The 26,740-nt window shown below is 34.9% G+C and overlaps 1 protein-coding gene across 34 annotated transcripts; it reads left to right on the plus strand.

Annotated features, from left to right (window-relative positions):
* Window positions 1-11,726: 11,726 nt before the first annotated feature.
* Window positions 11,727-25,844, plus strand: LOC133879738 (putative disease resistance protein At3g14460). Of its 34 annotated transcripts, none has more exons than XM_062318465.1 (17): window positions 11,729-15,533; window positions 16,524-16,853; window positions 17,218-17,387; window positions 17,732-18,208; window positions 18,289-18,507; window positions 18,830-18,896; window positions 18,970-19,352; window positions 19,421-19,450; window positions 19,536-19,682; window positions 19,771-19,859; window positions 19,972-20,126; window positions 22,573-22,677; window positions 22,877-23,055; window positions 23,754-23,851; window positions 23,976-24,072; window positions 24,589-24,758; window positions 25,130-25,844. In XM_062318465.1, the coding sequence occupies exon 1, from the start codon at window positions 11,755-11,757 to the stop codon at window positions 15,472-15,474; it is 3,720 nt and encodes a 1,239-aa protein (XP_062174449.1). In that variant the 5' UTR covers window positions 11,729-11,754; the 3' UTR covers window positions 15,475-15,533; window positions 16,524-16,853; window positions 17,218-17,387; window positions 17,732-18,208; window positions 18,289-18,507; window positions 18,830-18,896; window positions 18,970-19,352; window positions 19,421-19,450; window positions 19,536-19,682; window positions 19,771-19,859; window positions 19,972-20,126; window positions 22,573-22,677; window positions 22,877-23,055; window positions 23,754-23,851; window positions 23,976-24,072; window positions 24,589-24,758; window positions 25,130-25,844. The 34 variants fall into 34 exon arrangements, 32 of the variants coding, with proteins under 32 accessions (XP_062174471.1, XP_062174465.1, XP_062174449.1 ...); XM_062318460.1 differs by having other exon boundaries at window positions 18,970-19,126; window positions 19,197-19,450; XM_062318472.1 differs by having other exon boundaries at window positions 18,970-19,120; window positions 19,197-19,450.
* Window positions 25,845-26,740: the final 896 nt, after the last annotated feature.

The raw sequence follows: 26,740 nt of genomic DNA on the forward strand, positions 1-26,740 counted from the left end.
GTTGTTTCATTAGGATTTGATGGAAGAGACTATTTTTCTTGCGTAGGAAATTGGACAAGAGCAATTCGGTGCATTTTTGCCTCGGAAATTGGAAATTGGATGACATTTCTAGTTATTTTAAAAATAGCTCAGAATCATATGGTAAATTCTCTCTTGAATATTCTATTTCTATGGGGAAACACTATGATATATATATATTGACCTCTATATTTGGTTTATGTTAATGAATTTTCTGTGTTTGTTGCAGAGAAATACGCTAGGGCTATGGCTATTAAAAATTCTCAAACACAGAGGGGAGCAGTATATGGTGCTGATGGAGGAGGATATGGATGCCCCTGCCCTGTATCAGCCACCAAATACATTCCTTCCATGCCAGACACCTTATCAGGTACTTTGTGTAATATGGTTCGTCTAGCACTACTAATTTTTACTCGGTGTTTGATATGAACATGTTTATTTTAATACTGTTTTTTCTGCTGCCCAAGTGATACATGAATCAATTTTTTTACACCTCTTAGAGCTAGAAGTAGTTCCCTTATATATCTTCTGAGTCGAGCTTTATTTCTCTAACATTTGCGTATCATCTATAAAGTTTTTTTCTAGCTTGTCTTTTGAGAAATTTCTGGCATTTAACATGTTAATGCTGTTTGGTCATCAAATTTTAACCAAAATTTTGCACAGATTTTACTTGCCACTAACTAAAGATAATCCTGTGATTTTTATGACCTATTTTTCCTCTTTCTCTGATATCCCAAGTTTCCCACATCTCCTGTTACCACTCAACCGGTTGCGAGGCTCTTTATCCCTGGAAGTCCTCCTGCTCTGAAAAATACAGAGCTATTGTATAATAATGTTAAAAGTGGCATATAATTGTTTTGGGTGTCACCCCATTTATTACTTTGCTGTTTTATGAAAATGTTGTGCTTGCTTGTGCTATTATAGGGCAAGGCTACAAGGCAAAATGTGAGAGATTGAAGTAAAGAAGGCACAGATCCCTTCTAGTATTTGTTGCTGGATTAGGAACTTTTTGCATGAGGGGCTTTCTTTTGGTGCTATAATCCTCTGTTTGATGTACACAACACAAGCATGGCTTCTAGATGCTTCAGCTACTGCAATTTGGTTCTTTATAATAGCTTGAGAGGCTTTCACATAAATGTGGTTTTTCCGCCGTTGAATTATACTGCCTTTGATATTTTTATGTTCATGATTTTAGTCACCTTGGAGATTATAATCTATATTTGCCCTAATTTTTTGTATGTTTTTGCAAAAGGAGTATTGTAATTCACTAATTTGTATGCCCCAAAACCTTACATGGTTTTAGGTCAATAGTTGTAACCTGTAAGATTTTCACTGCTTAATATCCCCATATCTTTAGAAATTTGGAATTGTTGATATGTTGTATCTTCTTCTTCTTCTTTTTTTTTTTTTTTTTTTTTTTGGACTTTTGAGAGATGATTATATTGCACTGTAACAATGTAACAGTCCATTAGTGGCTGGATGGGCTTGGGTTTGATAGTTATTAGTAAAGCCCATATAGCCACTAATGGACTGTTAAATGCACCTTCCATTTTTTTGACAAGCATTTTGAACGAAAATATGTCCGGTTATAGGAATACTTTTTTGAAAATAAGTATATATTTTGTAAATTAGTATATATATATATATATATATGTTCCCAATATAGGACTAAAGTGTTACATTCTCTCTTTCCAATTCTTTTTTTCGCTATTTTTCTTTCATTTCATGGCTCTCTCATGGTGCGAGATGCAGTAAGAGAAGAATGGATTGAGTCTTTGCTTATAGAAACTGATAATATAATAAAGAGGTGAAGGAAAGATAGAAAACATAGAGATTAAGGTGGTTCGACCTTTGACCTACATTCACGCGTTAAAACCTTATTGGTTACATCTTTCATTGATATTTGATTTGAGTACAAAACTCTATTTATAGAGTTTTACATGTAATTCGAATAATTTCAAATACAAAGATAACCGTCGAATTAGGTTAGTAAATCCCTTGATTAACGATAATTAAATCATCTAAACCTTTTGATTTATGAGATTCAAATCAACAATTATCACAAATGATTTATATCCTTTAACATTGCTCTCATTTTTTAAGCCATTTGAGATTATGATGTGACCAACAGTCTTGAATCAAACCCAAATCCAAATTCTTCAACATGAGCAGTTGGATTCGCTTTTTCTTCTAAAACTTGAGGAATGTCACAAAGCTTGACTTTCTTATTTTCCTCATTACCGACCTCATGGTCTACAACCTTACTTTGCTCATCATTTTCGCATTTTGGAACTTCAGAATAAACTTTTAAAAGTAAACCATTAATCAAAGGAAATAGAACAGGCACTTGAAAAGGAATGAGTGCCTTAATGGTGTGTTTGGGTATTGAATTTTGAGAATTAGAATTGAATTCTAATTCTATTTACAAATATCGAGGTAAAAAATTGTGTTTGGATGTTGAATTTTGAGATTGAAAAAAATTATATTTTAATGGTAAGAAATGATTGGAAGTTTAAAAAGTTGTGTATAATGATTGGTATTTTGAAAAGTTGTGTAAAATAATAATTTAAATAATAATAATTTATTATATATTGATTATTTAATTAAAAAATAAATAAATAATTTTTAAAAAAAAAAATTAAAAAAAAAATGATGCACCTCCGGGGGTGGCGCGCGGCCACCCCCAGTGGTCAAGGGAGGCCGCACGGCCACCCCCAAGGGTCGGGGGTGACCGTGCGGCCACCCCCAAGGGTCAGGGGTGGCTGCCAACCGGCAGCCACCCCTTGTTTTTTTAATTAATTTCTTTTAATTTTTTTTTATTTAAATTTGTATTATTTTATTATTTATATGTGGGATCCACGTATTTTTTGGAAAACAGCTTGTCCTGCGCGTGGGTTTCAGCCATTACTCAAAATGTCAGCTTAGAATTCAAATGAAATTCGGGTCAAACTCAGGTATTCGGGCCGGTGGGCGGGTTTTTTCTAAAACTTATTCCACAATGTTGCCAAATACACCATAAAGTTTCATGAAATAATTTTCAACAAAATCTAAAGCATGCGATATCGATATCTGAGGCATTATATTATTAAAAAAAAAAAAAGAAGGGTATTTCGCCCCGTTGGTTGCCAGTTGCCAGTTGGAAGTCTCTGGCTATATTATAAAATGGACTTATATCATCTTGAAGGATTGACGAATTTTGTTGTAAAATTATTTCCATTAAAAGGTTTAATTTTTTTTAGACGAGCCTTAGCAACATCAAAAATTTGTGCATCCATCGTATTCAACCTTTAAGATTGTTGGAATTTAATTTTTATGGTGCAAAAGTTCTTGTTGATACAAAATAATATTAATTCAAAAATTATCAATTAAATAAATAGAATAAAAGATATTAAAATTAAAGTAAGGAAATATCTCACAATGCTAGCGTTGTCCTTAAATGTTGATTCGTGCCTCACGAAGTTTATAACTCGGTGCGATCAGATTTATTGATATGCAACCTCTCAGGATTAAACTGTAGCGTCTACCTTTGTTTATGACTGTTAAATCACCACATGCCCCAAAAACTTAAGCTTATAGGAAGAGATAAAACTCATGAAAATATGTGAGGCCCAAACACGTGGTGACTTAGGCTTTAACACTCTCTTACATGTGTGGGCTTAAACTCTTTTTTAAAATTAAAGTAAGGAAAGATCTCACAATGCTATAAAATCACGTAAGAGCGTTGTCATTAAATGTTGATTCGTGTCTCACGGAGTTTATAATTCGGTGCGATCAGATTTATTAATACGCAACCTCTCAAGATTAAACTATAGCGTCTACTATTGTTTAGGACTGTTAAATCACTATATACCCCAAAAGCTTAAGTTTTTAGGATAAGTGATAATTTAACATGGTATTACTTTCAAGAATAAAGGCTAATAAAACAACCCGTATCATTTCTAGGGAATGATAATTTCAGATTTTTTAAAAGCAATATAATAAATAAAAGTAGTGAGTGCATAAAAATTATTTCTGTCAAGTGCTCTTTTTGATGCCTTTTTATAGAAGCGAAAGTTTAGCTTAGTACAAAGAAAGTAAATGAGGCTGGAAAAGAAATAATGCTATAAAGAGTAACCACCATAAATGGAAAACTTGATTCCAAAACAGAGTGTTTATTTTCTTTTATAATGCTATACAGAGTGACACCAATTCTTCTGTTTGGTGAGACATACACCAATCATTAATCTTTCTTGTTCTTGATCCGCCCTGCATCAGAGGGTCACCATGGAACAATAGGCTGGACAAGGAAGTTTCATATCAAGTGACATAGAAATAGGAGCAATATTTAACAGAAATTATATTTAAGGGATAGGCGCAAATGCCTGCAAGCTAGCTAGCTTACACCAACAACTTATAAAAGTAATGGCGGTAAACCTGGGTTAGGTTGCATCAGGGGGTGGAACTTCTGTTTCCTATTTCTTTAATGGATCATATAAAAGTAATGGTAAACCTGCCACATAAAGATAATACACAAAATTAAATCACCTTCCTTCGTTTTCCCTTGACTTCACTTTTGGTTCTTATGTATTTTTTAAAAATAAAAAAATAAAAAATGTAAAGTCATTTGTTCATACGAATCGTACTTGGACACAAAATCCAAATCTACAAGTTGATTAGATACCCATGTTACCGTTGTCAGGATGGTTCGAGGCATTTGTCTTCTTTCTTTTAGCTTTTGCCTACTTTTATGGGAAAATAGTTATTGATTTGCTTTCCCTGACAAAACTCATTTCAAGGGCAGCATCTCATGCGCATCAGGGGGTGGAACTTCTGTTTCTCATTTCTTTAATGGATCATATAAAAGTAAGAGAAATGCTAGGGAACCACCACTATCCCACCAGCATCCCACCAAGCCTAAGTAAAAAAACTGAAAATGAATTGAAAAATGTTTGGTTGTACACTCTCATCCCACTCCTATCCCATCTTTGCCTACTTGGACCAATAATATTGTTAAAAAAATGGGTCCCACTACACTCTCTCCACTATCTCTTACATTATTGGTCCAAATAGACAAGAGTGGAATAGGAGTGGGATGAGAATGTACAACCAAGCATTTCTCAAATGAATTTACTAAATAAAAAGGCAAAGCCACTTAGAGCTTAGTGGGATGCTGGTGGGATATTGGTGGGTTTCCCAGCATTTCTCTAAAAGTAAGAGAAATGTTAGGGAACCCACCAATATCCCACCAGCATCCCACCAAGCCTAAGTAAAAAAACTGAAAATGAATGGATGATTTGATCCAGTCAAATAACTATATGTTCACACTTGCACACAAAATCCAAAGCTCACAAATTACTGACCACCTGCCTGCTAGTAGTAGAGCAGAGAGCCATGTGAGCATTGCTAGTTACATTGGTTTCTTTCTTTTAGTTCTTATTACATGTTATCTGGACCTTTCACGAACCTGAGGGGTTGTGAACCGTCCGAAAATTAATTATCGATGGCAATGAAAGTTAGAATTTAAAATTTGTATATTTTTATTATTTTATTTTATTTTGAAAAAATGTGCTAACGTTACTTTCATATACATACATGTACCAATTTTAAATTATCATCCATAAAATAAAAAGGATGCTATTCTCTTTTTTCCCAAAAGTGACGCCGTCTAATAATTGTGTTTAAGAAGATAATAATAATTAATGAGTCCCATTATTTGCGAAAGATTCCACACGTATCATGTAAGTGTCAAGAATGTTTACTTGGTGAAGACGCTTTGGCTGTTTTGTCCGATTTCAGTTGCTTTTTAGCATTTTTAGTGTACTAGTAAAAAATAGCTTTTTAGTTATTTTAAAGTTATTTTTGTGAGATAATTTGATGAAAATATACAAAAATACACTCTAATAGCCTTACTATATGACCAAAAAGTTTTTGTGAGTAAACAGTATTCACCAACATTAATAGTGAATAGTAATGTTCACTCACCAAATCAATAAACTTTATTTTTTAATACTTAAGTTTCAATTTGCATAACAGATAGTACTTCATTTTTGAAAAAAGACTGAATTGGTACTTTAATCAAGTTTTTCGTCTAATATTTAATGGTCTGCCATGTGTCAACCTACTAGAGTTGACACGTGGTACAATATAAAAAAATTAAAAAATTAAAAATAAAAATCTTTAAAAATTAAAAAAAAAAAATTGAAAAAAAGAAACAAAGAAGGGGGTGGCTTTGTGCAGGAAACATTATTAATAATGAGATATTGACCGTTCTTTCCTTTATGTGGTGGAAACAATTTACAGTCGGACGTCTAGCATGGCCCGCTTTAAATGGATGTTTAATGACTTAGTGATTACAGATATCTGATTATATATAGATGTCAGGTACAGAAATTTCTTATAAGTTAGATCGCATGAAAAGAATAATGTATACACACTTTTACTTTTTCATCTATTTTCATATTTTTTTAAGTGGTTTTTAAAATTACTAATAAATTTGGGAGTGTAAATGTTGTGACAATAATAATTTTAGGAATCCCAATAAAGCAAAAAATAACATAATAGAAAATAAATCAATCACACTAGACATCAAGATTTAAGTGGTTTAGTTTAATAAGCATACACCCACTAGCAGAGATGACTACGAGGAAATTCACTATCAAAAGGGACTTGTGAATTCAAGTCAAATATAACAGGAAAAATTAGTGTAGGGAAGTGGGAGTGTGTGTAGCATTACTCGTAAAAAAATTATGTCAATTCAATTTCTAAAAGTATCATGTATCTTTTAGCATGCGTGAAGTACATATATTTTTTTTATTACCTTAAAAATTATGTTCTTCACACATACTCAATGGACACATGACACGTTGAGAGAATGTATTGGAGGAATTCATACTAATTAGTTTGTAATAAATTTATATCTAAACGAATATGCTTCTCAAACATATTTTTGAAAGTTGCTAGTGGAGATACTTCTTGGAACATTGATAGTAGGGGTAGCAATTTGTGTTTGAGTCTAGCTTGGGTTTGAATCATAGTGTAGATGAAACTAGCATTTTTTTTTGGGTCGTTACAAAACATCTGCTCTATCACCAAAAAATGACTAGTCAATTTGAAATTTTTCTAGAATCCCTTATAAAGCTCAGTTTCACCTAGTAACTAGACAATGTGGGACTTAGCACCTATGAGTATTTTTATAAACCACTCACTCTATGTGAACTATTTATCTATTTCCAATATGGGACCAAAGTGTTACATTATGATGCAGGAGGATCCGAGTATGATGAAGCTGAGCTGTCAGATTGCACAATAATGGCGTTGAAATACCTGGAGCAGGCGGATCAGCGCAAAATTGGCAAGAAATCATAATTTGGCCTAATTGGGGTAATTTCTGAGTGCGCTGCAGTAATTTGGTCATAACTTTGGCTACGAGTATCCATTTCGCGCATATGACCCCAATTCGAAAAGCTCTCTTCGGCGCGCACGTCATGGCCACCCAGCTTCGCTTTGTGCGCCTCGTTTCGAGCCCCAAAATCCGCTGTTTTCCTTGTCAAAACCCTAATTTTAGATATTTTTTTTCCATTTATGGTAACTTTTCGTTTATTGTTTAGGAGGTGATTTTGAGCCCGATTTGGGCCAGATTTTCGACAGAATACTTATTTTATTACGTATTTCATTTTATTAGGGTTTTCGGGATTTCGCTATTTTTGACAAAAATTATCCTAAACCTAATTTTCAGCTATTTTAAGCCCGGCTTGTGGGCGTTTTTCAGCAGATTATTGTTGTCGATTAATTATCAAAATTCAGAGTTTTCTCTCTGTTTTTGGGTGATTTTCTTGTTTCTTCCTTGCAAATTACTTGTTGATTAGCCTACAGAATAATCGTTATTCTGTTCCGACGTCACATTCTCTGTTTGTAATTCTCTTTCTCGCTATTTTTCTTTCATTTTATGTCTCTCTCATGGTGCGAGATGCAGTAGGGGAAGAATGGATTAGGTCTTTGCTTATAGAAACTGATAATATAATAAAGAGGTGAAGGAAAGAGAGAAAACACATAGATTAAGGAGGTTTGGCCTATGACCTACATCCACGCGTTAAAGCCTTATTGGCTACATATTTCATTGATATTTGATTTGAGTACAAGACTCTATTTAAAGAGTTTTACATGTAATTTGAATAATTTCAAATACAAAGATATCTCTCGAATTAGGGTTAGTAAATCCCTTAATCTACAATAATTAAATCATCTAAATCTCTTGATTTATGGGATACAAATCAACAATTATCACAAAGGGAAAACTTCAATTTACCCCCATGAAGTTGTCACCAATTTGCAATTCTACCACCAATATTTCAATTTTGTTAATTGCACCCCATTAAGTTCCAAAAATTTTCAATTTAGAGAATCCCTCCAAATCGACCGTCTGACTTAATGAAATTTGCCTCATGTGGGTTGTAGGAAATTTCCTACAAACCGGTTTGTAAAAAATTTCTGTCACTAAATCAATAAAATACAATTTTTTTTTTATTTCTCTCTCATGCATCACATAACCTCACTTTTGGAAAAAAATTATTTAAATAAAATAGTGATAATAAATAATTAAAATTGTGTGACTGTTGTAGATGCTTTAAAAAAATAGATGATTAAAATAAATAAATAAAAGTAATTTTTAATTACTTTAACTAATAAAATTTAATGTGACTACTAAATACTTTTATATATGTATTTTTACGCGGGCGTGGCTTCTCCACTCTCCATCTCTCTTTTTTCAGAAGGCAATGTCCAAGAAATTTCTCTCTTTCTTTCTTTCACATTTAATTAACTCTTTCCTTTAGGCATAAACTTGCAATGATTAATTTGCATGTGATCTTCAACATGATGATAATTGATATTGTTGGTACAGTGGCCGACAGCTTACTCTTTTTCGGTGATTTCATCTTTTTTGTTTTCTATCTTCTTCTTTTTTTCTTTTTTCTTTTTTTTTTTTTTTTTTTTTTTTTGTGGATTCACCGGTCCACTCACACGATATATTGTCTCTCATTACAATATCAAAGAAATGTCTCACTCGCTTCGATAGTCCAATTCTTTGGTGAAAAGTGAAAGAGAAATTTGTTTGGGTGTTCAATTTTTTAAATTAAAATTTAATTTTCATTTGACGCGTGAATTTTGAAATTTAATTTGTTAAAAAAAGTTAAATAAAATATAATTTACTTGACGTCTTCCATCAAACTTTTTCAAAAATTAGTCGTTAGAATCGTAAGACTTACCTACTAAAGTGCATACACGTGGATGGCCCAAAGCTTCTTTAATTGAGTACATCATCAGTGTATTTATTTTTTTAATAGTATAAGGATTGTCTTTTTTTTTTTTTTTTTTTGAACAGTATGGGATGCTATTTTACGCCATCGTCTAAGGATGCTATTTTCGTCAATAAAATTAAAAAAAAAGAAAAAAGAAAAAAAGAAAGAAAGAAAGAAATTAAAGAAAGAGGATGCTATTCTTCTTCTTCTTCTTCTTCTTTTTTCCAAAAAGTGACACGTCTAATAATTGTGTTAAAGAGCATAATAATAATTAATGGCCCATTCTTTGCCAAAGATTCCACATGTATCAGGTAAGTGTCAAGAATGTGTCCTTGAAAGAAGACGCTTTGGTTATTTTGTACAATTTCAGTTGCTGTTTGGCATTCTAAGCATTCTTATCAAAATAGTCTTTTTAGCTATTTTAAAATTATTTTGGTGATAAAATTTTATGAAAAATTACAAAAATACACTCCATTAGTCTCACTACTATAATTAAAAAGTTTTGATGAATGAACAATATTCACCAACATTAAATACTGAACACTGTTCATTCACCAAATTAACAAAATACTATTAAAATTTTATTTTTATTTATCTCTCATGCATCACACAACCTTACTTTTGAAAAATATTATTTAAATGAAATAGTGATATTAGATAGCTAAAATGGTAAAACTATTGTAAATGCTTTAAAAAAGTAGATGATTAAAATAGAAAAAAATAATAATTTTTAACTATTTTGACTAATAAAATTTGATGAAATTACTAAAAATGCTCTTAAAATTTGGTGCACAATGACAGTGAAACGAATGATCAAGACAAGGCGGCAATGAAATTGAAGTAAAGAAGGGGCAGATTGCTTCTAGTCTCTTAATTCCTGAAATAAAAAGCTTTTACTTGAATGTTAACTTTCTGGTGGATTAATTGCTTTCATTTGAGCTGCAACATTTGGTTGATGATCAAGAAATATAGCGTAGTAGAGTCTTGGAATATTAAACAATTTTCTGTTGATTTTAAGGGTTTGGCATTTTGTGTGGACGTCCAGTTTTAGGTATTGTTCACTTTTGTTTCATATCTATGCCAATACATTCGTCTATTACAATTTCGTGAGGTAGAACATTTGGGATTGAGATTTCATACAATACCGCTAATCTTGACTATTCAGTTTAAATGAACGATTTAGGATGTGATGTGCATGCACATAGAAAATTATGAGTTAGGATGGATGATATGCCGTTAATCATATCATGAAAGCAAATGACCAATTGAGGATTAATTATAGTGTTCTCACTAGTTAATTTTGCCCTTCAAGTCAATAAGATTGGAATCTATGCAAGAAGAATTGTAGTGGGCGTGGGCACCTTTACATTTCTCTTTTTTTTTTTTTTTTTTTTTTTGGTTGTGCACTTCTTCTTGTAGATTATCTCTATCTCTATTGATTTTGGTTGGCACGATTTGAAGACTCACTTTCTCTCTTTATAAAGGGGAAACGATGCTCTCCCCTATTATTGATATGAGGATATATTTGCTATATAATAATGAGCTATATATAATGAGAAACTATTGTTTCATGCATAATATTTGTATACATTTTGTATAACAATACTGATGTGAAAATAATTTCATTTTCGTGAAAATGATTTCATTTTATTTTTTTGGTTGTTTGCTAGTTGCTATTTCATTTCTACGTTAACATTGTTGTACAAAGTGTGCACAAATATTGTGTAAAAACATTACCCATAATGAGATATTAACTGTTTTTTCTTTTCTATGGTGGAAACAATTCACAGTCGGGCGGCCCATAGCCTGTTCTGAATGGATGTTTAATGATGTAGTGATTATAGATGTTTGAATATATATAGATGTTAGGGACAGAAATTTTTTATAAGTTGGGTTGCAGGAAAAGAGTAATGTTATACACACTTCTACTTTTTTATCTATTTTCAATTTTTTGGGTGGTTTTTAAAATTGCTATTAAATTTGAGGGTGTAAATGTTGTGACAATAATAATATTAGAAATTTCCGATGAAGCAGAAAATAGAATAATAGAAAATAAATTAATGACACATGACATCAATATTATTCTTTTCTTTTTAATTTGGAAAAACTCATAGATGCTTTAACTTTCAAATTTAGCTCTTTGAAGTTAGTTTAGTGAACTCTTTTAAGATGCTTTTTGTTGTCAAGTATGAACACCAAAATTTACAACACTACTTTGCTATCATTGTGACTGCAACGCACTACTACTTCTCATCATAAAATAAAAAATAAATCAATGACACAGGCAATTAATGTTATTCTTTTCTTTTTAATTTGGAAAAACTCATAGATGCTTTACCTTTCAAATTTAGCTCTTTGAAGTTTGTTTAGTGAACTCGTTTAAGATGCTTTTTGTTGTTTGGTCATTGCCCGTTGGCTGTTTCCTATATATATATATACATGTTCTTCGGTGTATATATACATGTTCTTCGGTGTTTGTAAAAAGCTAAAGATACCTTGCATTCCAGTCTCATTTTGCTCTGCCCTTTGCAATCATCTTCCTTCGTTTCCTTTGATCATTTCCAAACAAGATAACAACATGGTTGAAACTGCAATTGCAGCTGCTGGCATGTTTATCTCTCCCATCGTCCAAGTGTTTTTTCAAAGAATGGCGTCTGGCGACTTTGTTGACTTATTTCGGGGACGAAAACTCGATGATGGGCTCTTAACGAGGTTCGAGATAAAATTGCTGTCCGTGAATGCAGTGCTTAAGGATGCGGAGGACAAGCAATTTACAAGGCCTGATGTGAAAGTGTGGGTTGATGCTGTCTATGATGCTGTCTATGATGCTGAGCAAGTCTTGGACGAGATTTCTACAAAAGCCCAGCAACGCAAGTTGGATGCTGAATTTGGAAACTTTGGAAGTAAGGTACGCAACTCCATCTCTAGATCTACTTCTCGTTTTGTCAAGAAGGTAGAAAAACAGATAGAAAAGCTACTTAAAAGACTAGATTTTCTAGTAAATGAAAAGGAGAATTTAGGTTTGAGAGAAGGTACTGTTGGAGGGAATCCATCAGAAAGACTGCCCACTACTTCTTTGGTCGATGAATCTCGTATTTTTGGTAGAGATGGTGATAAAAAGGCAATAATTAACTCGCTGCTCTCAGATGGTGCAAGTGGCGATGAGATGGGTCCGGGTGTGATTGCCATAGTCGGCATGGGGGGAATTGGTAAAACCACCCTTGCTCAGCTTGTTTACAATGATGACAGGCTGAAAGGCCATTTTGAGCATAAAGCATGGGTTTGTGTTTCAGATCCATTTAACGTGTCCATGGTCATGAGAACAATTATAGAGGCAGTACCTAGCCGATCACCTTGTGATATTAAGGATAATTTAGATCGGCTTCAAAATGAACTCAAGGAGAGATTGATAGGAAAGAAATTCCTAGTTGTTTTAGACGATATTTGGGAGAAGAACGAGGACAAATGGGAGGTCTTACGTATTGCTCTTAAATTTGGGGCGCAAGGAAGTAAGGTCATTGTAACAACACGCGATCATGAGGTGGCAAAAATCATGCACGGTAAATATCATCCTATAACGGATTTATCAAAAAATGATTGTTTGTCACTATTTGCAAAATATGCATTAATCCCTAATGGTAACTTTAATGCATATCCACAACTTAAAGAAATAGGAAGCCAAATCATAAAAAAGTGCAAAGGCTTACCTTTAGCAATCACGGCAATTGGGGGTCTTTTGCAGTCTAATTTATGTGTTGATGAATGGAATAAGGTATTGAGAAGTGAATTATGGGATTCACCAATTACAGATACAAACATCCTTCCTGCTCTAATTTTAAGTTATAAATATCTTTCGCTACGTCTAAGGCGATGCTTTGCATACTGCTCCATATTTCCAAAGGATCATGCTTTCAAAAAAGATCAATTAGTCTTATTATGGATGGCGGAAGGTTTTTTGCCGCAACCCCAAAACATAACAATGGAAGAAGTTGGTGATGATTACTTCCTTGCTCTTGTATCGAGATCATTACTCCAACGATCCAAGAGCGATGAGCATGATGAATATGTAATGCATGATTTTGTCAGCGATTTGGCAAAGTTTATATCTAAAGAGTTTACTTTATGCCACAAAGATGACTATTCTTGTGAAATTCTAAGCAAGACTTGCCATTTCTCGTATTCTTCTAACGATTTTGATATTAAGAAGTTAGAGATTCATGAATCTATCAGGTTGCGCACTATCATAGATTTAGATAGGTTGGGTAGTCATCATTTTATACATGGAGTCAAATTTTCGATGATAAGATGCTTACGGGTCCTTATTCTTTCTCCTTGGCAGTTATGTGAGTTGCCAGACTCAATTGGTAAATTTAAACATTTACGTTATTTGAGGCTTCATAACTATTGGATTAAAAGGTTGCCTGATTCCATATGTAAATTGTGCAATTTGCAAATATTGGATGTATCAGATTGTTGTGGTCTTGATGCCTTGCCAAGAGATTTGCATAAACTCATTAATTTACGTCATCTTGATGTTGCTGGAACTAAGATAAAGGAGATGCCAATAAATCTGGGTAAACTAAAATGTCTTCAGACATTACCTTCATTTATCGCTAGCAATAGTGGATGTGGCATTGAAGAGCTAGGGAAACTTACAAATCTTCGAGGATTACTTTCTGTTTTGGAGCTCCAAAATATTGAATCTCCATCGAATGCTGAGGGCAGAAGCTTGAGGGATTTGAAGTACCTTAAGAAGTTGGTATTGGGGTGGAATGGTGATACTAATGCGTCGGAAAGTCATAAAATCGTACTTAATAATCTCCAGCCCCATACAAACTTGGGAAGCCTCACTATCAAAGGATATGGGGGCACAAGTTTTCCATATTGGGTTGGGGATGCTTCATTCTCTAATATAGCATCTCTTCGTCTAGAAAACTGTAAATTTAGTTATAGCTTGCCACCACTTGGGCAACTACCCTCTCTGCAGAAACTCTCGATTGTTGGGTTGGATGGAGTTGTTACGATAGATCGTCAGTTTTATGGCAGTGGATCCCATTCGATGAAGCCATTTGGAGCCTTGGAATATCTATGGTTTTCTGATATGTTGGAGTGGAAGGAATGGTCTCCTTTTGAGGCTGAAAACGAAGGTCGAGCTTTTCCTAATCTTAGAGATCTTACGATTCGTGATTGCCCTAAGCTTACAAGTGGGTTGCCCGCCCATCTTCCTTCTTTAGACAAACTTGTCATTTATGGTTGTCCCCAGCTAGTGGCTTCAATCCCCAGGGCTTCTTCTCTATGTGAACTGGACTTTTCAATTTGCAATACGGTTCTATTAAGCGAATCGCTGACTGGAATAAAAAAGCTTAGAATTGGAAGCTGTCCGAAGTTGGAGCTCCCAATGCACTTGAACTATTCATCCCTTGAAATTTTGGAGTTGGACCGTTGTTGGTTTCTCAAGTCCTTTCCATTGTTCCCAAAGCTTCTTCTTTTGAAAATCTCGCGTTGTGAGTATCTAGAATCTCTTACTGTTGGAGAACAACATGAACAAGATTTACTCCTCTCGCAGATAGAAATCTGGCGGTGCCCTAATTTTGCATATTTTCCACATGGAGGATTGCGGACCCCTAACCTTAAAGATTTTACGATCAACGATTGTAGGAGTCTTCAGTCACTACCTGAAAAGATGCACATCCTTCTTCCCTCTCTTGAGGAATTGTATATAGAAGATTGTCCACAAGTTGAGTCGTTTCCTGAAGGGGGCTTGCCTTCCAATTTGAATGAAATTTCCATCTTCGGTTGTGACAAACTCTTTGCGAGCCGGTTGGGTTGGGGTTTGCAAACTCTCCCGTGTGTTAGAAGATTCTCAATCGGTGACAAATCTGAAGATGCGGAGTCCTTTCCAGATGAGGGGTTGCTGCCTACCAATCTTACCTATCTATTCATCGGGAATTTTCCAAATTTGAAATATTTGGACACGAAGGGGCTTAAACACCTCACTGCTCTTGAAGAATTGGTGATCACGAACTGCCCCAAGTTAGAGCGCATGTCAGAAGATGGGCTGCCTGCCTCCCTTTCAACTCGAAGGATCCACGGTTGTCCTTTGTTAAAGAAGAGTTGGAAAGGAAAGGAGAAGAATGGGGCAAGATTGCTCACGTCCCCAACAAATTTATTGGCTGGATGAGATAAGAGTCCAACAAGAGTCTCCACTTTCTTTTTCATAATATCCACTTGTACAGTCAGGTACTTTCCTTTTTCTTCCAACTAATATTTACCAGTACTTTAAACCATTTCTATTTGAATTCTTCTTAGCTACTACCTCTGATGAAACATAATGATTTGCACTCATGTTTATTCTTCCTTTATTTTCCTTTAATAATTATGCTATGATCGAAGTCATTTGTCTAATTTAACCCATCCAAAATCAGAAAAGAATTAAAAGCCCAAAAGAGTTCAAATTAGTTGGGTTCTAAGTGGTGTTTTGCCTTTTGGGCAGGCCATCATGTAATGAAATACAAAATCAATAGGCTTTGTTGATTGTGCCAGATCAAACTCTACACATTTTTCTGCATCTTCTTCTCAATTGCTGTCTTTCTCTTCCAATTCGCTTTGTTGATTGTGCCGGATCAAATTGGGTAAATTAAGGGTAACTGGTTCTGCCATTTTGAGTTCACTAGCATGAGTTACTTATTTTCTCCATTGAATAGAATAGAAAGCTATAATTTCCATATGAAAAGACTGAATAATTTGCTCTGTGACTACTTTGTCGAATGGTTTTCATCTTGCTGCATCAAGAGAACATCAAGACTAAACATAATTGTTTCATTTCCAAACGGAATAAAAATCTATGAACCCCCGTCCTTCATTGTCATGCATATGCTCTTTCTCTTCATACTCGCTATCTTTCCCATGTTCATTATTGCTGACCTAAAATCCGAAAGGAAAGCCCTCCTTGATTTTGTTGCTAATATCCTTCATGCCCGAAAACTCAATTGGAATTCTGCGTTGAATAGAATAGAAAGAAAATGAACCAAAAGCACCAAAAAACTTGCTTAATGGTTACTGGTAAGGGTACTTTCCTCTTGTTTTTTCTTCTTTTATTTTCGTTTAATAATTCTGTTTTGATTTGAACATGAATTTCCAATTTAACCAATCAAAAACAAGAAAATAATTAAAAGCCCAAAATATCTCATATCAGATGGGTTTTGAGCGGTGTTTACCTTTTATTAGCAGGTCATCTGGAGTGAAATACAAGCTGTACTTGTGTGCTCATGGCTTTGCTGCAGATGGTCAACCGCTCCTAGGCCTTTGTTTTTGTATTCTCAATGGGTTCCATTCTCTTCATCAATTGATATCATGTCATCTTTCAATAGGCTTTGTTAATTGTGCTGGAGCGAGCTGGGTTAAGAGTATTTGATTCGGCCATTTAGAGTTCATTATTGTGATATTGGCTCTGCGGCATTGGTATGAGAACTCTGAAACGGTGTAAACATTCTGTTGGCATGTCTTTTTGCTTTGGTGGCAAACTCCTCTGCTGCAGGTGTTCCAACTGGTGGGTCAATGGTACGTGTATTTAGTGGGCAGTGTCTCTTTATCGAAGACATTGCCCATTAAATATCACTCTCATTATCACTCTCATTCAGATTAGGAATCATATATTGTTAAATGACTTTTTATTTTACTTATCAAAAAAAAAAAAAGGTGACTTTTTATTTAACTTGGATTCACCCATTGTTTTACTTTTCCATTTTTGTGAAAATGATGTACATGTTTGTACTAAATATGCCCCAGTTTACTAGAAACCTGCCACCATAATATTGACAAGACTGTTTTATGGTAACATTGTGCTTGTTTGTGCTATTATTATTCAATGTGCTATTATTATTCAATGTGTTATTTCTGCTGATAAGATTTGCTGCTTTACCAGGCTTTGGACTATGGTATATCAGAATGCTCTTCAAATCATTGCCGTTACTTGGATGGCCGGCTTTCTCCATTTGGTTGGAGATGAAAATTTGTAGTTCATGGATTATAATAAAGATCTCGAGGAAAGAGTGTCGGATTCATACTCACTATTGAGTCTCTTGAAGAGTTAAGGTGTGAAATCTTTCACCAATTCACCCTCTGAAAATATTTTTCTAAAGAATGACAGTTGTATGCGAAAACTCTTCTTAAAAATTTCCCTCTTCTATGACCATGAAATTACAAAAAGTGAGTTCTGCATCAGAAACCTTAGACAAGCTCTTTTCTCCTAACTAGAAAGACAGCTGAGTACAATTTTTTTTGGGCCGCTTTAAAAGCTAAAATTTGTTTAGATGTTATGATGCTCCCATGATTCTTCCCCAATGGGCTTAAAAATCAATATTTTGAATCCTTATGAGCTGAATACTTTCTTTTGTTTCCTTTAGTCTTACCAATTTTTCCTTTCTTTTTTCCAACAGATTGTGTTTCCATGCTCTCATCATGGGATAAAGAGTTGCTCGACAATCTCCACAATCTCTCCCTGGTAACATGGACAGCAAATGAGCAGCTGTTTCAATATTAACAAGCAGCCGGAGGCGAAACTCAAGATAATATATTCTAGTTGGTTTTTCTTGTTTCTGCCTGGTTCAGTAAAGCGAATGATAAAGACAATGCTTAATGTGATATTGAATTAAAGATGGCACATATTCCTTATAGTATCCAAGTGTTGGATTGACAACTTTTTCACATGAGTGGATATCTTCTTGGAGTGATGATCCTTTAATTTCTTTGATGTGAAAAGGCATGCTTCTCAAGAGATTGTTGTTGCAAGAACAAGAGAGCACCAGTACTGTTTTCTTCTTGGTTTTCGAGGAGCCAAAACAATAGAAAAAAAGGAGAGGTCAAGTAGTTCTCAAACCGAGCACAAAGGCAAATCCTATGTTGGTCCTCTTCAGGTTAGCTTTGTACTTTACAGATACATTTAGACTTGTATATTCTTTCACAGAAGGCTTATTTGCTTTTGTTGTTTCAATAGGATTTGATGGCAGAGACTATTTTTCTTGCCGAGGAATTTAGACAAAAGCAATTCGGTGCATTTTTGTGTATGCTTGTTGAGAAATATCCTGAAATTTTAGCAAGTCAATGGCTTTTAACAGTGGCACTGGTCCATTGGAGTATCAACTTTTGGAATCTGATGAGTTGCTACCTGAACTTGTGATATTAAGGGATCATATTTCACTTTCTACAGAACTCGGTATGCGTTGTTGGTAATATCTTTAATTTAGTGATAGAACCCGAGTGCTTGCTGTATGAAATTCCTTGTTGTTTCTTCTTTTCTGTTACATTTTTGGCATGTTATTTTTCATTTTGTTTTTCACTTGATAATTAGAACAATCCAGTTTCCATCTAATCTATCAAAGATGGATGACATTTCTAGTTATTTTAAAAATAGCGCAGAATCATATGGTAAATTCTCTCTTGAATATTCTATTTCTATGGGGAAACCCTGTTATATATATATATATATTAACCTCTATATTTAGTTTCTGTTAATGAATTTTCTGTGTTTGTTGCAGAGAAATAGGCTAGGGCTATGGCTATTAAAAATTCTTGCTTGGTTGATACCCTTTGATCAATTATCAGGTGTTTTATTTGTGCATCTCTTTTCAATGTAATTATACTGGCTTCAACTACTGTTTAATTGGCAACATTTTAGCATTGCTTTGAGGATGCTCCTCTGCATCGATCCACTCGCCAGAACCCTAACACCAACTCCGACGAGATCTGCCACAGAAGAGAAAGAGGAGAGTTGGAGTGATTGACCGACGAAGAAAGCCCACGCTACACTGAACAAGTTTATAAAAGTGGTGCAAGTAAAATTAATTCCCTTCGTCCTATATATGCCTGTGCCTGCAGCTTTTTAACACTCGTTGGTTTTTATAGGGCTTTGATATTGATAGCATGCCTGAGGTCAGGGGTTTTGGTTTAATTCACCCACGCGATCTAAGCGATAAGGATCAATACAGCCACTGCGAAAGATTTTCGCAGCATGCAATCAACGTATACCACAGGCGCAAACAGCAAAAATCTTCGGACAAGGTATAGCTATAGGTCTTTACTTCTCCTGGAGTACAGAACTAAATATTGATGGTGACTTTTGTGTGTAGCCTCAAACTCCTCTACTGGAGTTTGTGAAGGTATTTTTTTTTTTTTATAAGTAAATAAAGTTTTATTGAAGGTATTGAAAGCAATATTAATGGGTTAGGCTTGTGATTTGATCAGGTATTATATAACCTTTGAGACCAAGGATTTTGCTGATGGAGGACAGATTAAGACCTATGAAACCTTGGTGCGTTGCAGGGAAGCCCCCATGCATAGATGTTAACTTCTCCGTGGTGTTTATCAGGGAGTTTAAACGGCGTGTGAAAGGTAAGAGAAATAATATTACATTTAAAAGGAGATTTTGTTTCTTTTAGAAGTGTTTTAAAGATAAATTTTGGTTTACAAACTGAAACAGGGGATCAAGTTATTGGTATTCACTCAGCTAAGTTCTATCGGGAGGTTCACATGCAAATTCAGCGAAGAAGCAGTACTGTTCAAATCCAGGTACAGTTCTTTATAATACATAAACTTAATTTAGGTTGCAAAACTCAAGACAGTAAGTCCTAGTTGTTTTCTTTTGCTTCTGTTGTGCCTATGCAACTTCTGGCTACCTAAGCTGAAGCGAATGATCAAGACAAGGCGGCATATGAAATTGAACTAAAGAAGGGGCTGATTCCTTCAGTATCTACTACTTAGAATAAAGACGTATTGACGGGTGTTGATCATTGGATTTCTTCTCCAGTTGCTTAGTTGCTTATACATACCTACTTGGTGAGATCTTTTTGTTGCTATTATTGAAATCCACTTTTTTATAGTGACAGATTTATGCTTAATCCAAGAATGCATATATTCTTGATGTGTTAGTAGGCTCTCGATATTTCTTTAGAGAAGACATTGTAAACTCGTTAATATCGTTGATAGTGAAAGATTTAACTGGACTAGGTCCTGTGGTTTTTCCCTTCGCATTGGAGAGTTTTCCAAGTAAAAATCTTGTCTTGTTTGTGAGTTGCTTGATTAAAAAAAAATCTCCCACAATGTTTACCAAACGAGGCCAATATTGACTTCACTAACATAAATATAAGATGACTAGTAAGACTTTAAGGTTCAACATTTTCTAGTACATACGCCAAAAAAAAAAAAAAAAAAAAAAATTATTTAACACATCTATTTAACATGTTCCAATTTATAAGAATTAAACTTTATGAATTTCAAAATTTATTTAACATGTGGGTGGGGTTTATACTGTTGAGTAAAGAAATGTTGTTCAAAACAATCTTAGAAGTTGGAAATGTGGTTTTGGCCACCCCTAGGCCAGCCGAATGGGGGTAGCCGGGCCACGGCTATACTCAAGGGTGGTTTCGGCCACGCCCATTTGGCCACTTGGTTGGTTCGTTCGTTCGTTGCTCATACATACCCACTTGGTGAGATCTTTTTGTTGTTCTTGTTGAAATCCACTTTTTTAAAGTGACAGATTTATGCTAAATCCAAGAATGCATGTATTCTTGATTTGTTGGTAGCCTCTCAATATTTCTCTAGAGAAGACATTGTAAACTCATTATCGTTGATAGTAGAAGATTTAACTGGACTAGGTCCTATGGTTTTATTTTTTTATTTTTTATAAGTAAGAAAATTCATTAAAAAAGCATAAGGCGCCCCTAAGTACACAAGAAGTATACACAGGAACAACCCAGCTAGCCTATAGAAGAGAACCCAATAAAACCCACAAGAAACCCAAAATACAATAGAACCCCCATCAAAATACAGTAGAACCCAACAAACACCCAAAATAAAGAGAATACCCCCAAACAAAATACCCAAACCTGGCTAGAAGCACCCTAACCCAAGAGACCTGCCAAAACCCACTAGGAACCCGAACAACCCTCCCAAAAAAAACCCCAACAAACCCGAAACCCAAGAGAGAGACCCAAAAACCAACCAAAAGCAACCCAAAAAACATAGGAAAACCCAGAAATATAGGGAAATAATTAAAAAAAAAAAAAAAAAAAAAAGGAGGAGAAAGCAGACGCCGGCGAGTGACGCCACGCGCGCCGACGAGGCACGGAATCAGCCGGTGGAACCACCAAACGGCACGAAAACTGATGGAGAGGCCACCAGAGGGACGCGTGCGCGGAGAAGAGGCTCCATACCCCGTAGATCTAACTCAATCTTAAAAAAATAATAAGAAGAAGAAGAGTGATTGATGCACAACAACATTGCACAAGTTGTGCACAACACAAGACACATGGGGTGGGACCCATGCGGTGGGTCCCACCCCATGTGTCTTGTGTTGTGCACAACTTGTGCAATGTTGTTGTGTAAGAGTCTTTTCTCTAATAATAATAATTAAAAAAAACCCTCAACCACGCACAACGGCGGGGCGGCCATCCACAGAATCAGCGACGACGGATAAGACCGAAAGAAGCCGGCGATGCCTCAGGCGGAGCGCGTGTGTGCCGGAGAAGACCCATCCACCGAAGAAGAAGAGAAACCCAAGAAGAAGAGGAACCCAAAACAAAAGACCAAAAAGAAGAAGAAGAACCTAGAACCAGAAGAGGAGAGGAGACCTCCTCTCCTCACAAATCGAATCAGAAAGGAGATCTAGTGTTTTTTTGAAAGGGAGACAAGAGAGTTTTTCAATTAACCACCCTATGAATCCGTTGCACCAGCCCACAAAATCACAAGATCTATAGTGAGAGGCAAGGCCAAAAAACCCAATACCGAGCTAATCTTAGGTAGGCTCAACGTTGCACACCATCATAGAATCACAATTCTTTCAGCTTTGAGACTCGATCTAAGAGGTAAGGCAAAATAAAGTTATTAGATCCACAAACTCAAAAGAAAGAGAGACAAGCAAAGAGATAGGGAGAGAGTTGCTTTTGGACAGGTAATCCGGAATGAAATACAAACTCTACTCGTTGCAGATGGTCAACTGCTACGCATTTTTTTGCATCTTCTTCTCAATTGTTGTCATTCTCTTCCAATAGGCTTTGTTGATCGTGCCGGATCAAACTGGGTTAAGGGTAATTGGTTCTGCCATTTTGAGTTCACTAGCATGAGTTACTTAGACAAGGGTACTAAGAAATAGTTTAGGAATTGATGCATGCAATAAGAACTTAGACCTATTCCCACCCACCTTTCTCATTTTCTTGTAGTTGATTCTATTGCCTGTGAATCCATTATCCTAATACCACTTTCCATAACCATCTCTTTTATGCAGCTCCACTGAGAGCTCTAAAATGCTGTCTATACGTTTTGTTTGGGCGTCCTTTTTTCTTTGGTGGCAAACTCCTCTAGTGATGGTGTTCTAGCTGGTGGTTCAGAGGTATATTCATTGATTAGCGTCTCTTAGTGCTTTTATGATCAATTTGTATGATCATTTTTTCCTCTTGGTCAGAAGAAATATGTTTATGCGCATAACTTAGTTGCCGAAGATAGTTTGGTCAGAAAATTGGCAAAATTGACTGATAGTCACTGATACACCTTTCTTAAGCTCTAATGATACTTTACTACCCATGGTTCAGAACAATCGCAACAAGAACCAGATGAATATGAGCAGAGTGCTGACCCAGTATTGATGATTGTGTCCAATGTGCTTGAATTGATGGCTGATGCTTTAGTTATTACTCATGTTGGTGGTGTATCTTGTGGGAGAGCACGTGAGTTGATACACTTTGAGATGTGCCGGTCACCTTTCCTATAGGTAGTTAAAAAATTCATCTTGAAGAACTGAATCTTTTTCTTTAATGAACGTATGGATCTATGTAAAAGCATAAGAGATAAAGGATGATAGTCTATTTTATGAACTCATTGTTCACAATGTATTTTTGAAGGGCTCTTTCATTACATGGGTCTTTTTCACTTTCAGGTTGTTTTTGAAATGATGAACAATGATCTCTTAGCATTGTAAACACCATGGGTATGTTTGGCAAGTTACAATACAATGCAGAATCGCGCAAAACCATTTTCAACCTTATTTTCACATTTTTCAAAAACAATCAACATCAAAACATTTCAACTTTTTTTACTTTTAATATTACATCAATAATTTTTTATTACTCTTCAAATAAAAAAAATCCACTACAATACAATATTTTTTTACTTTTCTATACAAGTTTTTTTTACTTTATATCACATCTATCACTTTTACTAACTCCAAAATTAGCTCCCCACTATTCTTTTCTGCACAGTACTTTGCCAAACATACCCCATGTCCTTGTAATACTGAAAAGAAAATCTTGCTCTTCTCCTAGTGTAAGTTTCTGTTGCTGTTGAAAAAAAGTTTTCTTTTTGATATTGCTCCTCTTAGGAAACAGAACCATTGTATATTCTGCTTTGTGTTCCTGGCAGAACGTATGGTGGAAATTATCAACATCCTTCTGGTTCTCTTTATTTTTGAAGGATAAGGATGCCCCTGCTCCGTATCAGCCACCAAATACATTCTCTCCATCCCAGACACCTTCCCAAGTACTGTATTATACGGTACATCTAGTACAAATGTATGTTTTCTTTTTGATATTGCTCCTCTTAGGAAACAGAACCATTGTATATTCTGCTTTGTGTTCCTGGCAGAACGTATGGTGGAAATTATCAACATCCTTCTGGTTCTCTTTATTTTTGAAGGATCAGGATGCCCCTGCTCCGTATCAGCCACCAAATACATTCTCTCCATCCCAGACACCTCCCAAGTACTGTATTATACGGTACATCTAGTACAAATGTATGTTTATTTTTGTACTGTATTTATCTACTGCCCAAGTGTTACATGAATCAATTAGCTTCACACCCTTAGAGCTAGAAGTAGTTCATTTATAAATATTCTGATTCAAACTTCATTTACCTAGCATCTGCATATTATTTGTAAAGCTTTTTTTAGTTTGTCATTTGAGAAATTTCTAGCATTTATTATGAAAATTTAACCAGTTTTTGCACGGATCTTATTTTTAAGATTTTACCTGTCACTAACTATAAATAATACTGTTAGATAGAAGTTTGATGACTTCTTTTTCCTCTTTCTCTTATTGTTAAAGTGGCTTTTATTTAATTGGGATTCACCCCATTGTTTTACTTTTCTATTTTGTGAAAATGATGTGCTTGTTTGTGCTAAATATGTCACAGTTTACTAAACACCTGTCACCATAATATTGACAAGACTGTTTTATGGTAACATTGTGCTTGTTTGTACTATTATTATTCAATGTGCTATTTCTGCCGATCCGATTTGCTGCTTTACCAGGCTTTGGACAATGGTATTTCAGAATGCTCTTCAAATCATTGTCGTTACTTGGATGGCCAGCTTTCTCCATTTGGTTGGAGATGAAAATTTGCAGTTCATGGATTACAATAAAGATCTCGAGGAAAGAGTGTCGGCTTCATATTCACTACCGGGTCTCTTGAAGAGTTGAGGTGTGAAATCTTTCACCAATTCACCCTCTCTGAAAGTATTTTTCTAAAGAATGACAGTTGTATATGAAAACTCTTCTTAAAAATGTTGCTCTTGTATGACCATGGAATTACAAAAAGTGAGTTTTGCATCAGAAACCTTAGACAAACTCTTTTCTCCTAACTAGAAAGATAGCTGAGTACAATTTTTTTGGGCCGCTTTAAAAGTTAAAATTTGTTTAGATGTTATGATGCTCCCATGATTCTTCACCAATGGGCTTAAAAATCTATATTTTGAAGCCTGATGAGCTGCGTACTTTCTTTTGTTTCTTTCAGTCTTACCAATTTTTTCTTTTTCTCTTTCTTTTTTTTTTCTTTTTTTTTTTTTTCCACAGAACGTGTCTCAATGCTCTCATCATGGGATAAAGAGTTGCTCGACAATCTCCATAATCTCTCCCTGGTGACATGGACAGCAAATGAGCAGCTGTTTCAATATTAACAAGCACTGGAGGCAAAACTTATGATAATATGTTCTAGTTGTTTTTTCTTGTTTCTGTCTGATTTAGTAAAGTGAATGATGAAGACAATGCTGACTGTGAGATTGAATTAAAAACAGCACATATTCCTTATAGTATCCGCGAGTGCTGGATTGACAACTTTTTTACATGAGCGGATATCTTCTTGGAGCAATGATCCTTTCTTTGATGTGCAAAGGCATACTTCTCAAGAGATTGTTGCTGCAAGAACAAGAGAGCACCGGTATTGTTTTCTTCTTGGTTTTGGAGGAGCCAAGAGAAAAAAAGGAAATGGTGCTACTGTGGAAGAGAGAAAAATAGAAAGACCATCTATTTTCAGGATGGAAAGCTGGTTCAGGACCACAGGACGGGCCAACCTTTATCTTGTCCTAGCAAAATAAAAGTTTGTATTCCTGTCTTTTTAAGAATCTTTATTATGTGATAGTGAGATTTGGGTATATTGGGACTTTGGGTTTTGAGTGAATTTTTTCTCTACTATTTTTGTAATCTATCTTTATAGTGAATTTTTTTGAGATCGCCTCAGCCAGTGAAAGTACCTCACATTAAGGGAATCACTTAAATTAAATTATCTTAAGTAATTGCTTTTTTTTTTATACTTTTTTCTTATTTTTCACTTTTCACAGGTATCGAGAAATATGATAAATTTCATAACACCTAATAATAGCTTGACGGGTTTTCACTCGGAGTCGGAGATATTTCTCAGGACATTAAGGAATATCGCTGATTGTTTTTCATTTAGTACGACCGTACTAGTAGTATTAACAAGTAGTTTTCTTTTTCTTAAATTAAACGATTCCTAGATGGTTTCAATTTTGACGGTTGAAATTGTATTAATGAGGTGCTTCAAGCTGTTTTCCAAATCTTGTCATCTACTCTAGTGTATTTTTTTTGGACAGAAATTTCTTACAAGTTTGTAAGAAATTTCTAAGAAATTTTATACAATTTACATATAAAATTGATACGTGTCTCATGGTATGTGAGAAGAACATGTTTTAATAACATGTGAGTAATAAAAAAGCCTGTACTTCTCACATGTTTAAAGGACTTGTCACTTTTATATATAGATTGTATGAATTTTTTTACAAACTAATTTGTAGAAAATTCCTGTACTTTTTTGGCGGGCCATTGATTTATACCGCCATTGTGATTTTATGTTTAATACGAAAGCAAACATTTGTGTAATGTAACTCGATTCATTAAGACGCTACCAAGCAATTAATTCAGTGTCACTTTTATGTTTGGCGTCTGTTATTTTATAGTTACTCTGCATGGTCTACCTTCTTCTTCTTCTTTTTTCTTATTTTTGGCTCTTTGAAGATTAGGTTTCTTGAAAAGGCATGGGGCCATTAGATATGATGCCTAGAGGAGCATCCTTGGAATCCATGTTTATTAGGGTAAAAATAAGTTTTTCTTTAAATTGGGTCACAAGAATATTAAATTGCCGCGCTTCATTAAAAATGCATGCAAAAA

This window comes from Alnus glutinosa, chromosome 10, assembly GCF_958979055.1.
Source record: "Alnus glutinosa chromosome 10, dhAlnGlut1.1, whole genome shotgun sequence".
NCBI lineage: Eukaryota > Viridiplantae > Streptophyta > Magnoliopsida > Fagales > Betulaceae > Alnus > Alnus glutinosa.

Bases quoted from the DNA above. Each gene is read 5' to 3' on its own strand.
- LOC133879738 (XM_062318487.1), top strand. From the start codon at position 11,755: ATGTTCTTCGGTGTTTGTAAAAAGCTAAAGATACCTTGCATTCCAGTC.